At 47.1% G+C, this 16615-nt stretch overlaps 1 protein-coding gene across 4 annotated transcripts in view; it reads left to right on the top strand.

The window, feature by feature from the left end:
* Positions 1-16615, top strand: part of pde10a (phosphodiesterase 10A) — a 60494-nt gene that overhangs the window by 24449 nt on the left and 19430 nt on the right. For all 4 annotated transcript variants that reach the window (XM_062463038.1, XM_062463037.1, XM_062463040.1 and 1 more), the window contains exon 2: positions 3107-3238. In XM_062463038.1, coding sequence (XP_062319022.1) covers positions 3107-3238 — 132 coding nt within the window. The remainder of the gene's footprint in view (positions 1-3106; positions 3239-16615) is intronic.

Raw genomic sequence — 16615 nt, 5'->3', positions numbered from 1 at the left:
ACCAGTACCAGGACCAGCACCAGGACCAGGACTAGGACCAGGACCAGCACCAGGACTAGCACCAGGACTAGGGCCAGGACCAGCACCAGGACCAGTACCAGGACCAGCACCAGGACCAGGACCAGGACCAGCACCAGCACCAGGACCAGGACTAGGGCCAGGACCAGGACCAGCACCAGGACCAGCACCAGGACCAGCACCAGCACCAGGACCAGGACTAGGGCCAGGACCAGCACCAGGACCAGGACTAGCACCAGGACCAGGACCAGCACCAGGACCAGCACCAGGACTAGGGCCAGGACCAGCACCAGGACCAGGACCAGCACGAGGACCAGGGCCAGCACCAGGACCAGGACTAGCACCAGGACCAGAACCAGCACCAGGACCAGGACCAGCACGAGGACCAGGGCCAGGACCAGGACTAGCACCGGACAAACCTCTCCTTCGCTCCCTGAACGATTGACCACATGCGATCTCCAAGGGCTTGACTGTCGTTGGGGACCGCCACAGCTGCAGCCTCCTGATAGGCTGCATTTGTTCCTGGTCCCAGGAGACAGAGAGCGAGCGCCGGTCACATGGGGTCCTGCGTTAGATCCTCGTCTCTAGGGGCGAGTCACTCCAAACCACACTCTGGAGATGGGGTGAAAGGTCACCGGACGGAGCCACACTCTGGAGACAGGGTGGAGGGTTAGGGTGATGTCATACTCTAATAGGGGAGATGAGGACGATGGAGATGACGACAATGGGGACAATGATGATGATAGTGATTATGGAGGTGGTTAAGATGATGAAGATAATTGTGGTGGTAGTGGTTATGATGATCATTATGGTGGTTTGCAGAAAACCAATAAGGTTAGGTAAGGTGATGTTCCCTGTTTCTGGACAAACAGTGGAATATCTTAGCCTCTGGACATGTTTGTCCCCAGAGAGAGACACACACAGAGAGAGAGAGACAGAGTGAGAGAGAGAGAAATAGAGGGAGAGAGAGATATGGAGGGAGGGAGAAAGAGAGAGACAGAAAGAGAGAGAGACAGAGACAGAAAGAGAGAGAGGTCCAGTAACTGGCGATCTGGAGATGGGAGTTCTCTGTGACTCAGCAGCACTTTGAAGAAGCTGCATGTGACCTGACCTCAAATTTTTAGGATGTTGGTATTTATAACCCTCAGGTCACAGGTCACAGCTTGACTGGGCTGTTTTAGACAGGGTGGACTGTATGTGTGACTGTGAAGGTTGGAAGGCTCGCTCTTTCTCTCCTCCATGTTCTTTTCTCCCTCTGCAATACTCATTCTCTCTCTTTCTCTCCTGTCTTTCCCTCTCTCTCCCGCCCTCTCTCTCCCGCCCTCTCTCTCCCTTCTGCATTTTTCTCTCTCTCTCCCTCTCTTTCCATCTCTCTCCCTCCCCCCTCCCTCTCTCTTCTTCTTTCTTTCCCCCTCTCTTTCTACCCTCCCTCTCTGTCTCTCTCTCTGCATTTGTATCTCCCTCTCTGCCCCCCCTTCCCCCCCCTCTCTCTGTCCCCACTAACACCCCCCTTCCCCCCCCCTCCACATCCCCTGATTTATGGAGCTCTTTCCTCGGCCGACGTGCGTCAGCACTGGCTGGGAGTCTCGTGAGGCGCTCCTGAAGAGCCGTGTCTCGTGTCTGGACAACATCAGCTGGCAACGCTCCCCCACCGCCACCTCCTACCCCTCCCCACCTCCAACATCCTCCCCACCCCCACCCTCCTCACCCTCACCTCCCCACCCCCCTCCACCCCCAGAGACCCACATCTGAATGCTTGAACAGACCCCTCCGTTCCCTCTAGAGTTTCGTTCTGGTCATGCCCCTCCTGACTGCTCTGTCTGGGGGGCGTCTGATCCCTGTAGGACGGTTGCAGGTTACCAAGGTTACAGGGGGCGGCAGTAGAAATATCCCGGATATCCTTCATCCTGTATCTGGTCTGGGTTAAGGTGGCTCGACTGAGTGACTGGTTGGCCCTTCTATCATTTCACCTCTCTCTCTCCACCCGTCTCTCTCTAGCTCTCTCCCCACCTATCTCTCTCTCTTATCTCTCTATCTCTCTTTCTCGCTCTATCTCTCTCTCTCATGTGTTGCTCTTCACAGCCGTCTGTAGCCTCTCTACCCCGCAGTGGAATCACATGGGCTGAAACACATAGACCCTCACTGTGTGTGTGTGTGCGTGTGTGCGTGTGGGTATGTATGTGTGTGTTTGTGTGTGTGTACATGATGCATGCATGTGTGTTCCAGGCAGAAGGTATGCCTCCCAGTTGCGTGCCCTGAGGTGTTTCCTCCATACAGAGAGTTCTCTGATGATATCCACACATCTCATGAGAAGATGGTGTGGAGGTCTGGAGGGCTGCAGGAGAGGAGCCTGACCTAGTCTGGATGTCTCTCATCCATGACTGCTGATGGGGACTGATACCATCACTGCGTGAGCGCGGCAGGGCCACGGACATGTTTGGCTGCACAGGACAGCGTACCCTGTAATCCTGTTCCTGTGTTTACTCCATGCAGTCTCCTGGGGGATGGGAGACGGTGTGTGTATGTATCTCAAAACGCCAACAAAGATACATTAAAAACAGCTTTAACTTGGTGATGGCCAGGCAAATGGATGTTTGCCCTGACAACATACAATAAACAGCAGCACTTAGCCGTCTCTCAACAAGCTAATTGCCTATTAAGCGCCATGGAGTGTTTCTTAGCTTTCTCCTGTCTCTGCTTGTCTCTCCTCCTCTCACCACTGACTCACCAGTTAGCTAGCCTAACCAGGAAGCTAGCTAGCACTTATCCATGCAGAAAGCCAACTGTCAGCTAGCCTAGCCATTAATAGGCAAAAAGCTAACTCTCAGCTAGCCTAGCCATAATAGGCAGAAAGCTAACAACCAGCCAGCTCAGCCTTGCTAAATAGGATGCCAGCAGCTAGCCATAGTCGCAACTCGCAAGGATCAAATAATCTAACCCTCAGCTAACCTTGCCATGCTAGCAAGAGGCTAATAGATAACCATTACTGTATAAGATGAGAGGTTATGAGTCATTTGACTACATACAGTGAGATGAGTAGAGGAGTCAGTCTTGTGACTGGGTGCTGATGTCTGGTGTTTGTTTCCAGGTGTGACAGATGAGAAGGTGAAGGCCTACCTCACCCTGCACCCCCAGATGCTGGATGACTTTGTGCTGGAGAGCGTGAGCCCCGAGACTCTGGCCCGCTGGCTGAAGAACAAGACGAGCAGCAGGCCTGCAGGTACCTATCCCCGCCCCAGGGTCATGACCTCTACCGGGGTCATAACCTCTACCCTCACCCTGAGGTCACAACCAGTGGTGGCTGCGCAGCCCCCGCGAGGCGGCCAGGCCCCAAGGGCCCAAGGGCCCCGCAGCCCCCGCGAGGCGGCGAGGCCCCCAGGCCCCAAGGGCCCCGCCCTGCATAGCAAAAAACAGACTAGGCCTATATAAAAATATATATATTTTAAAAAGTTAAAAACTTTGAGGGCGCTCATTGAGAGCCTCAAGTTTCAACTACCGGGTAAAGGAATCCCGTAATGTAGGCAACTAGGCAACGTAACAGATCTTTATATGAAGGGTTATGGGTTTGATTCCATATCAAACCCATAATCTAACTTGTTCATAACATCTGTTTACCTTACTTAAATTCATTGTAAAGCTATTTTGACGTGCGTGTTCACTGATGTTACGATTGGCTCTACACTTCCTAAAGAGGAGACTGATTATTACATATTAAACATAGGATTCCCTAATGTCCTAAACCAATATTAGGATGGTGCCCCGAGACTTTATGATAAATTAAGTATTTCTATCTTTAAACGAGCAAACCCCGCTACAACGTCTTCACCAGCAACCAATATACTTGCTTACTTATTGTCAAGAATTAATGTTTTCCTTTCCCTCCATTGATTGTGTTATTTCAGTGGCGGTGCTGAACTATCAGAAGTCTTTGGTTTTGAACAATGACAAATAGGCTGCTGTTGTTCTGACGCAATTGTGCTTTTGTTATAATTTATTTAATTTTTTTCTCTCTCACATTGCTGAATATATGCTAAAGGTAGACAGCAATCAGTCTATTGGCAGTGGTATAAGATAATAGATGGAGATACATTTTGAGTGGATTTAGGGATTTACTCTCACCCTGAGGTCACAACCTCTACCCTCACCCTGAGGTCACAACCTCTACCCTCACCCTGAGGTCACAACCTCTACCCTCACCCTGAGGTCACAACCTCTACCCTCACCCTGAGGTCACAACCTCTACCCTCACCCTGAGGTCACAACCTCTACCCTCACCCTGAGGTCACAACCTCTACCCTCACCCTGAGGTCACAACCTCTACCCTCACCCTGAGGTCACAACCTCTACCCTCACCCTGAGGTCACAACCTCTACCCTCACCCTGAGGTCACAACCTCTACCCTCACCCTGAGGTCACAACCTCTACCCTCACCCTGAGGTCACAACCCACGGCCCTCCTCCACGGCCCTCCTCCACGGCCCTCCTCCACGGCCCTCCTCCATGGCCCTCCTCCACGGTCCTCGACCACGGCCCTCCTCCACGGTCCTCGTCCACGGCCCTCCTCCACGGTCCTCGTCCACGGCCCTCCTCCACGGCCCTCCACGGCCCTCCTCCACGGCCCTCCACCACGGCCCTCCTCCACGGCCCTCCTCCACGGCCCTCCTCCACGGCCCTCCACCACGGCCCTCCTCCACGGCCCTCCTCCACGGCCCTCCTCCACGGCCCTCCTCCACGGCCCTCCTCCACGGCCCTCCTCCACATATTAAAATAGTGCTGCTGCCTGCAGTGCCATGGCTGGCCAGACCAAATGATTTCGGACGTTCCCCACCCCTGCCCTAAAGTCACAACCTTTTCCAGGGTCACGACCTTGGGTCACGCTTGGGTCATGACCTGCACTTGGATCACGACCTCCAAAACCTCTAAGGTCACGACCTCTACCCAGCACGACAATCTCCACGACATCTTCTATTCCTGTGAGGTTTAGGGTTAGAGGCCAACTCTAAATACCACTTCCTGGACAAAGAAGAGAGCCAGGGGTCAGAGGCCAGATTCATATGTTAAACAGAATTGAAGAAAACCAATCACAGCCCTCACACATACTCACAAAGATAGAAAGACACTTTACTATGCTAACACATGGCTTGGACAAAACATTTACCATGATGTAGAACTTTATTTCACATCTCATAATATTCTGTTGGTTTTCAAACCCTTAGTTAAACCCTTAGTGTTGAGTAGTATTTTTACGCTCAGTTGCTAAGATATCTTGCAAGAGCCTGTGCTCTGCTTCATCTCCATCACGACCTTCCAAGCACAAAACAGGAAGTCATTTTCACATAGCATTCATACATACTTAAAATGCTAAGCATATTTCTAAAATGAGCAAATAATGTCAAACTAAATTGAAACATTTGTTCTTGATACAATTCACACAACTGCGATCCTCGTCTGACTGCGTGCAAAATACAGATACAAGATACAGGACAGAGACAGAGAGAGCAGAGGAGGGCAGGATAGAGCAGGAGAGACCAGGAGAGAGAGCAGGAGACACCAGGAGAGAGCAGGAGACACCAGGAGAGACCAGGAGAGAGACCAGGAGAGAGAGCAGGAGACACCAGGAGAGACCAGGAGAGAGACCAGGAGAGAGAGCAGGAGACACCAGGAGAGACCAGGAGAGAGACCAGGAGAGAGAGCAGGAGACACCAGGAGAGAGCAGGAGACACCAGGAGAGACCAGGAGAGAGACCAGGAGAGAGAGCAGGAGACACCAGGAGAGACCAGGAGAGAGACCAGGAGAGAGAGCAGGAGACACCAGGAGAGAGCAGGAGAGACCAGGAGAGAGAGCAGGAGACACCAGGAGAGAGCAGGAGAGACCAGGAGAGAGCAGGAGAGAGCCGGCAGGAGAGGTGTAGGAGTGGGCTGAGTTGAGACTGCTATGCACAGCGGCTCTCCTCACAGCCCGTCCACATCCATCAGGCCCTGGCAGGCTGGCCCGCTGCCCGCTAGGCTGGCACGCTGCCCGGGCCAGCTCTGACGTCAGAGCCAGGCTCCAGGGACAGCCGGCCAGAGGGGGTCAGGATGGGGTGTGTGTGTGTTTGTGAATGTGCGTGTTTGCATACGTATGTGTGTGTGTGTCAGACTTTTTGAGTGTGTTTTGGTCTGCAGTGTGTCCAGAGACATCCGAAAAAGAGAGAGATGAGTGGGCTGAGTGATAGACATGGGATTGTTCTTTACCTCTCTCTCTCTCTTTCTCTCTCTCTGCTTCCCTCTCTACCTTCCTTTTTCGTTTTTTTTGCTGATACAGCACAGGCTTTGGTAAAGCTTTAGACACAGCTAAATGTGCAAATGCAACTTGACTTGACCTCTTCCTCATCAAGTTGTTTACTTGAGGGCAGTTCTCATCCAGTCAGGGCTGCGCACTATCATTGCTTGACATCTAGTGACTGGATGAGAGTTTAAATTAATCTGTTGAATCTGTTGTTGTTCAGCAGTCTGTCTAGACACTGTGCTTTGTCAGATGCTGAGAGGTAGACCCGCTATATTGGTCAACAAAACTCAGTCTGCATATGTTGTAACCAGTGTTGTGATTGTTGTAAAAAGGTGCAACTAAAAAGGCTTTAGATGCTAACATACCAGCGTGTGCGTGTGTTTGGTTGAAAAACCGTGGTGCTCCAATTCTACCAGCTCTCTCCTACAATCAAAAGCGCTTCCTCCTCTATGAGTTCCCCTCCCGCTGGGATGAGCTACTGTTAACCAGCCAATCAGACAGGGTCTTTCTTGACCGCAGCCAATTAGATAGGGTCTTTCCTGACTGCAGCCAAACAGACAGGGTCTTTCCTGACTGCTACCCAGGCCAGACGCAGGAAGCTTCAGAATATTAATAGATAAAGTCCAACATAAACTTGCAAGCAATAACTTTAAATGTGGTAAACTTCAGTTGTGATTTCATCTAACACCAATAGGTCTCCTGGAAGCAGTCCTTGTGTGTGTGTGTCGCCACACACATACATACACACACCCCTCCCGTGGCGCTGGGCGGTCATGTGGCATGTGATGAGCAGACAGTACGTTCTGCTGGCCTCCAGCTTGGGACCACTCACTGCCTCTTACATAAGTGTGTGTGTGTGTGTGTGTGTGTGTGTGTGTGTGTGTGTGTGTGTGTGTGTGTGTGTGTGTGTGTGTGTGTGTGTGTGTGTGTGTGTGTGTGTGTGTGTGTGTGTGCGTGCGTGTGGGTGTGGGGGTGGGGGGATCTTTCATTAGCATGTGTGTGTGAAATAAGGCATCATTTTGGATCTGCACATTAGTTTGTTTGACCAAATGTCCTTTTCTACACGTAAGTGTGTATATGTGTGTACGTATGTAATTATGTATATGTGTGTGTTTGTATCAATGTATAATATACATTTGTATGTATGTGTGTGGGTGTGTGTGTGTGTGTGTGTGTGTGTGTGTGTGTGTGTGTGTGTGTGTGTGTGTGTGTGTGTGTGTGTGTGTGTGTGTGGTGTGACTGCTGACTGTCAATCTGACAGGATGTTGAACTGCAGGAACGCTCCTCATATTTCTCCACAAAGAAGAAATATGGCCCATTATTGATCCTGGGAGTGTGGATCTGTCACCTCAGCAACTGTGGGTTAGGTTTGGGGTTAGGGTTAGGGCTTGTGCTGGGGCTAGGGATAGGGTTGGGTTAGGACTGGGGTTAGGGCTAGGGTCTGGGCTGGGGCTAGGTTATGGCTGGAATGGGGTTGGGGCAAGGGTTAGGACTGCAGCTAGGGCTGGGGCTGGAGTTAGGGTTTGACTGGACTGTTATCTTTATATGTGGAGTTATAACCACAATACTAGTAGTGTGTGTGTGTATGTCTCCCTCCTCCTTATTGACGTCAGTCCCTGCCTCCCCCTCCCTGCCCCAGGTCCCACTGGAGATGTTTACTTCACACTGAACACTGTCAGGAGGTCATTAAACAATCCCCAACCCCCCACACTCCTTCTCCCTCCATCCCTCCATCCCTCCATCCCTCCATCCCTCCCTGCCTCCCTCCATCCCTCCCTCCCCCCACACTCTTCCTCCTTCTCTCTCCCTCCTTCCCTCCACACTCTTCCTCCTCCTCCCTCCCTTCTCCCTCCCTCTACACTCATTCCTCCTCCCTTCTCCCTCCCTCCACACTTCCTCCTTCTCTCTCCCTCCCTCCCTCCCTCCACATTCTTCCTCCTCCTCCCTCCTTCCACACTCTTCCTCCCTCCCTCCCTCCTCCCTCCCTCCACACTTCCTCCTCCTCCCTCCCTCCCTCCCCCCTCCACACTCCTCCGTCTCCCTCCCTCCACTCTCCTTCTCCTCCATTCACACCCAGGTACTTTGATTGTGTGTACTGTATGTTTAGATTGTATATTGTATGTGTGTGTGTGTGTGTGTTTGTGTATGCATATGTGTGTGTCCAGATGGAATTTGCAGTAACTTAGTCAGACAGAGAAGAAGCCAGGCCAGTCACTCCTTTTGCTTCTGTCTGATGAAGGGTAAGGGTTACATATACTGACTGTCATCATGTTAAGCTTTCCCATGAAGGAGGGCAGGTGGTATTCTTACCCTTGTTTGTTCGCTGGTTGCTTTTATAAAAAGTAGCGATATTGTTATGCAACTTAAAGTTTAATAAGATGTGTTTGATGGATGAAATACTGTCTGACTAGTATTTGTATGTCATGGCTGGGTCTAACACTAGGGCTGGGTCTAGTGCTGGGGCTAGGACCAGGACTAGGTCTAGGGCTGGTTTTAGGGCCAGGGCTGGTTCTATGGCTGGGGCTGGTTTTAAAGCTGGTTCTAGGACTAGGGCTGATTCTAGGACTAGTGCTAGGGCTGTTCCTAGCACTTGGACTGGTTCTAAGAAAAGGGATGATACTAGGACAAGGGCCTGTAACCAGCTGATGCTATTGATCTCATGTGTCTGGATGGTGGCCACAGTCACACAAAGATGTTCTTGTGTGGCATAAATCCCCTCCTCTCTCCTCCCCTCCCCTCCCTGTCCTCCCTTTCCTCTCCTTTCTCCTCCCCTTCCCTGTCCTCCCTTCCTCTCCTCTCCTTAATAGCTTGCTGGTTTATAAGCTTCATCATGTTAGGTACATCCAGTGTTTGAGTTACTGATCGGTGGCTTTTCAGGAACAAGGTTGGAAAACCCTGGTATGGAGGCTAGTGCCTGGGAGAGTGGCTGGGTTTAGAACCTAGGCTGAGGTGCAAAAATGCTGGGATGAGGCTGGGGATGGAAGCGAGGCTTGGGCCCAGTCCAGACATGGTTCACAGCTCACCGAAAGCGTCTACCATGAAAAAAAATACTGTTTGTGGATGTATGTGTTTGTGTGTTTTTGTGCGCATGTGTCTTTGTATGTGTGAGTGTTTGTGTGGATGTATTTGTATTTTGTGTGTGTGTGTGTGTATCAGTGCTTGTCATATACAGTGCATTGTGTTTGTCTGCAGCAATGAGAACAGACAGCTCACTGTGTTGGTATGTTTCTTAACATCATGTGAAAATCAGCTTGAACACAGTGGCTGGTAGGAGGTGACGCTCAGTTGATACATTATCAGCTAGCTAAGATAGCTAAAAGGGATATATTAGCAGCTTGCTAAGCTAGTTTGAAATGTGATATATTAGCAGCTAGCAAAGCAAGTTGGAAGGGATATTAGCGGCTAACTGTGTTTTAGCGTCCAGCCAGAGTTGGTGTGTTCTCTAAGAACACTTCTAGCTCCTGTCCAGCTGATCTGTGGTGACCGTGTAGTTTTCACACAGGCCTATCTTTTTGATAGACCAACATCTCTCTTCAGAGCAGATTGGTGTGAGTTGATCTGTAAATGCCATTGCAGGAGGGCAAAGCGTCCCAATAGTCCAATCATCTCTTCAGTCTGTATACACTGGATGGCCAATCAGGGGCCTGTTTACTCTAGAAGGCCTATCAGGTTCATCTATGCAGGTCATCTTCCAGACGTTACAGTTTTTTTCGCTTGCTTAGATGCATTGGTCAAAACTGAAGCCACTTTTTCAAAACTCTTCACACAGTCTGCATTAGCAACATGCAGGTGGGCCAAATAGTTAATCTCTCCTCCAAACTCACTCAAACCACCAAAATACATGTCTCAAAATAAGCTCGTAACTGGCAACAATTCTCACTCAGAAGCATACATTGTCACTCATGACACACTGACTTCAAAAAACACTAACAACAGGGTCCAGTTGCATAAAAATAGACCTAGGGCTCGATCTTGCACCCAGCGCAATTGACTTTGTCAACGACGCAAGTATCATTCCTAGTTTGCACTCGACGCAAAGCTGACTTTTCCCTCCACAGACGCACGTCGAAATGACCTTGCGCTCCCGTGGGCGGTTCAGCGAAAAAGGAGGCGTGTTCCGGCGCAAACGTTCCCTGGTGCTATTTTGCAGTTTCCGAAAAACAATTCCGCCACTGACCAGGAAAAACGTGGTCTAAAGTCAATGGCGCATTATTCAGATGCTATTTTAAGGGCGCAAGCTTGGTCCGTGCACACTGCTGGCGAGGCCAGGGTCTTCTTTCTGCGAAACTACGTTACATTGTTTTGATTTATGGCGTGTTACATTTCTTCAATGATTATAAAAAGATTTTCATGAGAAATCTCTATGTATGTGAACATGATTTGTAACAATTGTGCCAATTTTCTCCCACGCCTGTTTAACCGAAGCTAATTTGGGTGGGTTTCTTCTCCCATCTCCATCAGAATCAGCATTCGGTTTATTTGCCATGTATGTTACACAAACACGGAATTTACTGTGGCAGGAAGGTGCAAACAATAAACATATACGGGTCTTAAATTAAGTAAAAAAGTACAATAGTTAAACTAATTCCAAGAACCAAACAATTTAAAAAAAATATATATAGGGTAGGCTATATAAAAATAAGAATAAGAATTTGAATGAGCAGCATGAGCAGGCAATTTAGTGCAATGAGAAAACTGCGCTGCCTTTCCCATACAATGTCACTTGTCTATCTGTTACGGCCCTGACTAGAACGTCGGTCTCCTTGGCTGTGAACCGCTCCTGGCGTGCGCCTGGCAAATCCGCCGTTATAATAGCAATCCGCCATGGAACAAGCGCTGCTCTTAAAGGGAATGTGAGATGACGCTCTGATTGGTTTATTGCACGTTACGCCCAAACCACACCCATTAGTAATGTAGCTACTTCGGACCTACCCATTTTATATTTGCGCCAGGCGCAAAGTCATTTATCCGCCGGCAAAATAGCAACCGAGCCGGAGTCCCGCCCACAAAGTTACTTGCGCTTTGCGGTTTGGTACTTGCGTTTCAGATCGTCAAAATAGGGGGGCTAGTCTTAGACTTAAATGCAACTTTAAGTCCGACTTGCCATAGACACTTCAATTTACCTGTTGCATAAAGCTTCACTATCAGTGACAAACGTAAGACTGACTTAGATAGCCTGTTGCACTTTGAATTATGGGTAAAATAAGAAGCTTCGCGAAAAAAGAGAATATGGGTGGACAAAACAGCGACACTACAGTAACAGCGAAAGATTTATAGATGTAAACCTGATGAAAACCTATATCAATTATAAAAATTACAAATATTGCAATTGTCCTTCTTACAGGATGTTTATTTTCTATTCACATTATACAGCAATTGCATTTTGAGCTTTTGTTACTGTAGTGGTCATGGTAAACAAATAGTAGTACTGTTCGTCAACAACACAACATTACTGTAAATTGTAATTTGGGAACAACGGCTAAGAAATAACAAAGCATTTTCACCTGGGTAACAGGGCTTGAATACGCTACAGTACTGTCATTTTGGGTCAGCATCCTGTCTCTGACCAGGGTCAGGCCAGAGATTTTTATCAACATCACAGGCAATGTTTTCTCTAGCCAAACAGCAGGGAAAAAATGCCCTTGAATGCCTGAGCCATCCCTGACAAGACTCCCCAGCAATGTCCCCACAAGCTTCTTCCATGCTTGGAGAAGGTTGTTCTGTACATAGGGATTTCTGTCAGTGTGGCCAAATCTCATTTACAGTTTTTCTCGATTGCTTAAGCACGATTTTGATTTTTTTGTTTTGTTTTTCAAAACACCTCACACAATTAGCACAACCACACACCCAATGAGCAAAACACCTCAGATCCTTTGCAAAATGAAACACGCTTGTAAAAACTATACACTAATTTAACAAAACCATATTTTGTTACCATATGAAACACACACGTTGCATATGACTTAATTCTGTTTGTACCAGTTACACACTGCTGTTGCAAACCTAAAACACAAAAGCAATTCTACTTATCAGTGATTAGAGTAGTGTAAGTGAAGTACACAGAGAAAGTGCACATTTGGGGAGTCAGGTGGCTGAGCGGTTAGGGAAGCGGGCTAGTAATCTGAAGGTTGCCAGTTCGATTCCCGTCCGTGCCACATGACGTTGTGTCCTTGGGCAAGGCACTTCACCCTACTTGCCTCGGGGGGAATGTCCCTGTACTTACTGTAAGTCGCTCTGGATAAGAGCGTCTGCTAAATGACTAAATGTAAATTTACAATAAATTCACCACTAAATTCAAGACTTAACAAGACCGATGCTGCAGACTGATGAAAATATAATTTATTTGTCTCCATATACCCAAATTTGTCAACATGGAGAATCACAACAAAACATGTCTCAGTTTTCATAACTGCATACTTTGTAAGCTATCGGACAAACATAACATTGTATCCAGTACCAAAAAAAATCTGAAAAATACGAAAATACAGTACAGAAAATGCTATACATCATCTCCGCCTAGCTGGATCTGGCCAGAGAATTTCATCGCCATCACAGGCAATATCCTCATTGGCAAGTCAACGTGGGAAGAACCTTCTGGAATGTCAAATCCATCCTTGTACTGCCGCAGCGTCGATTTGGTCACAGGCCTCCTCCATGGCCTGAATGAGGGGTACCTGAGCCTGGGGCCGAAGATCGTACACTTTCCACCGCCATGCCGAGAAAAACTCTTCGATTGGGTTAAGAAACGGAGAGTATGGTGGAAGGTAAAGATTTGTGAACATGGATGGTGTTGAAACCAGTTCTGGACCAGAGCAGAGCGGTGGAATGACACATTGTCCCAGACGACAATGTATTGCATCTGGTGCATGTGGTTTACTGCAGTGATGATGTTCTGCAATCGGTCCAAAAATGTGAGGATGTGAGCTGTGTTATAAGGGCCCATATTAGGCATGACGGAGGAGGACCCCATTCTGGGTGATGGCAGCACAAAGGGTGATGTTACCCCCACGTTGCCCTGGGACATTGATGAGAGCCCTCTGGCCAATGATATTTCTGCCTCTCCTAACTTTTGTGAGGTTGAACCCTGCCTCATCTATATATATATAAATTCCTGAGGGATTGCCTCAGCATCCATCTGTAAAACTCTCGGAAATACAGTTAAAGACAAGATTGTGTAGTTCAGCATAGATTTAGTATACAGTACATTTACATGTAAAAAGGTATGCAACATTAGAATGCTAAAGTGAACAATACACACCTCCACATACTCATGCCGCAGCCGTTTGACCCTCTCTGAGTTACGCTCAAAAGGCACTCGACAAATCTGTTTCATCATAACCGGATTTTTGGTCAGGATGCGTGCCAGTGTAGAAAGAGAGACCTGATTGACATCATGGAAAATGGCATGGTCGCCAATAATGTTGGTTTGGATTTCTCTGAGCCTTATTGCATTATTGGCCAGAACCATGTTAACGATCTCTCTTTCTTGCTCTTGGTTGAATATGGGCGCCCTTCCTCCTTGTCCTGCTCGACCCTCAATCCTATGTAGAACAAAATACATGTAACCTACTGTAAAATGTCACAGGAAGGGGTATCAAAAGTGTTGATATGGTGCATACAATAAGCAGCTGTAAACAGATTATTTTGTACCCGTTTTCTCGTCGAAAGGTCCTAATGACAGATGCCACTGTGAATCTGCTAAGATTTGGCTGAACTTGTAGCCCAGTGTCATGTGTTTGCACACCTGATGGCTGTATTTAACCAATTGCCACATAGGTATGGTAATTTGACTGTCAGTGCTTTGGAATTGCAAGGAAGTGACATCTTGATATACTTCTGTGTCTAATGCATACAAGTGTGTTTGGTGTTTTGCAAATCACTTGTGGTATTGTTTTGCAAAAAGTTTGATGTTGACATGTGCTTATAGTGGTGCAAATCTGAGCCGTTGTTTTGCTCCTTGACTGAAGAAAAACTGTAAGATTGTTGTTCTTCTTACTCTTCCTCTCCCTTGTCCACCTCCTCTCATTCTGACAATTCTGCCTCTTCCTCTGATATTTACATCCATGATTTCAAAGTAGGCTACAGGTGAGCTTACCTTTTTATTCATTCCAAACTCCTGATTGCTTGTTGAGTATTTTTTCTTGTTAGTGCTTACACATGGATAATTGGTTGTTAAGGGTGTTTGAATTGCGCTGGTTTGAGTTTACTTGTCTAACAGCAATGTTTTCTAAATGACATAATGGTAACAATTGTGTTTTAAAGTGAGAGGTGTGTTTAGACTTTTGCAAAGAAGTGTGAATGAACCTGAGTAATGTGTCAAAAAGGGTCAATTGTGTTTAAAGACTGGGGTACATGGTCTTACTGCTGGGAATTGGCTAATTGTTTTTTGGGGATGGCTTACACATACCATGTTTGTGTGTTAGCAATCGAGAAAAACTCTTAATTTAGACCCAACGCTACTTCCATTTATCAACAACTCCAACGCAGATGGCTAGTGCTAACGTCAAGAGTGAGTTATGTTGTCATCTACTCACTCGTTTAATAAAATGACATTTTAGTGGAAAAGGAGAACCCAGTCAATATTTTCTGCAGTTTCCACTTAATTCCTTTCGTAATAAATTATGGTAACATAATGACGTAACCTATTAACAGATTGTTGGCATAGCAACTAAGCCCTTACCGCAAGGTTTAGCCAGGGGTAGATGTGGCTAACTTTTTTACCTCAAATTAAGTCAGTCTTATTATTTATGCAACAGACATGCTTAGTTAGACTAGTCTAACCTGATAATTTAAGGCAGTCTAAGGCTAAGTCTTAAACTAAGTTTATGCAACTGGCCCCAGGGAGTATTACAAAAATGATGAACTTTTATCTTTGAAGTTTGAATGATTTTTCACATTATTTGCACCTACTTCATCGTTGAAGAAAAAAGTCAATGACTGAATCAGAAATGCAGCAATTGTCTTCAGTATCCTTTATGTTTTCCGTATCTTTACTGTAGGGGCCTATACAAATTATGTAATTTACATACTTTCGAAAAAATACTAAATTGAAACCAAATGATAAATTATAATGCATTTGCAATAGTAAGTACAAAAAACAACATGTACAGTGTAATCACTCATGCTGTGCAGTACTGTGAGGGTTCTAGTTCTCCCTCTCTCTATTTCTGATCTCATCAGAGACCACCGCCCTTGGTCTTCCTCTCCCTTGTCCTCCACACATTCTCCCTCTCCCTGCCTCTCTTCTTTCCCCACCAACCTGTCTTTCATGTTTCTAAGCTGTGAATCATTCCTAAGCTGTCCCCTGTTTTTGATTTTGTCTGTTTGACAAAAAAAAACAGCTAAAATTACAATCAGCTGTGTTTTGAATTATTCAATACTGTTAAATTATTAAAGTGAATATATAGATTTATATATATTTGAATCTGGTTACTGCAGAAATGCACGAAATTTGCAATAATTCTATTTTGGATGTGTTGTTACAGTAAGAGTTTTGGAAACAGTGTGTTAGCATTTGAAAAATGTGCAGCAATTAAATTATGTTAAAAAAATTATTCACAGTTTGGTTCATGTACACTGTTTTGCTGACTGTGTGTAGAGTTTTGAAAACGTGGCTTCAGTTTTGACCAATTTATGTAAGCAATCGAAAAAGACATCCTGATCCAACTGGACTGTTTCCAGGTTCAACTGCTAAAAGGATGCTTTTTGAACTGAAAGATTTTCTAAATGCACCTCAGACATACTTCTTCAACATCAGTAGACTAGTCTACTGATGTTGAAGAGCCACCGATAGTCAGTTGGACTATCGGTGGCTAGTCCAGTCATGAAAGCACATTTGTTTTAAGTCCATTTTGACACCCACAAAGGACCTTACATGAGCTTATATCAACACTCGAGATCCAGGGAACTTAGAAATACCTAGTTTGACGACCCATAATGCAAAGTATATAGCTGGCCCAAAATGACCTTCTCTAGCTGCCACAGTGTGACAGCACCCTGTGGTGGTGACAGCACCCTATGGTGGTGACAGCACTCTGTGGTGGTGACAGCACTCTGTGGCAGTGACAGCACCCTGTGGTGGTGACAGCACTCTGTGGTGGTGACAGCACTCTGTGGTGGTGACAGCACCCTATGGTGGTGACAGCACTCTGTGATAGTGACAGCACCCTATGGTGGTGACAGCACTCTGAGGTAGTGACAGCACTCTGTGGCAGTGACAGCACCCTGTGGCGGTGACAGCACTCTGTGATAGTGACAGCTCTCTGTGGCAGTGACAGCACCCTATGGTGGTGACAGCACTCTGTGATAGTGACAGCTCTCTGTGGTGGTGA

Source organism: Osmerus eperlanus, chromosome 6 (assembly GCF_963692335.1).
Source record: "Osmerus eperlanus chromosome 6, fOsmEpe2.1, whole genome shotgun sequence".
NCBI lineage: Eukaryota > Metazoa > Chordata > Actinopteri > Osmeriformes > Osmeridae > Osmerus > Osmerus eperlanus.
This window is presented reverse-complemented; position numbering and strand designations above follow the sequence as displayed.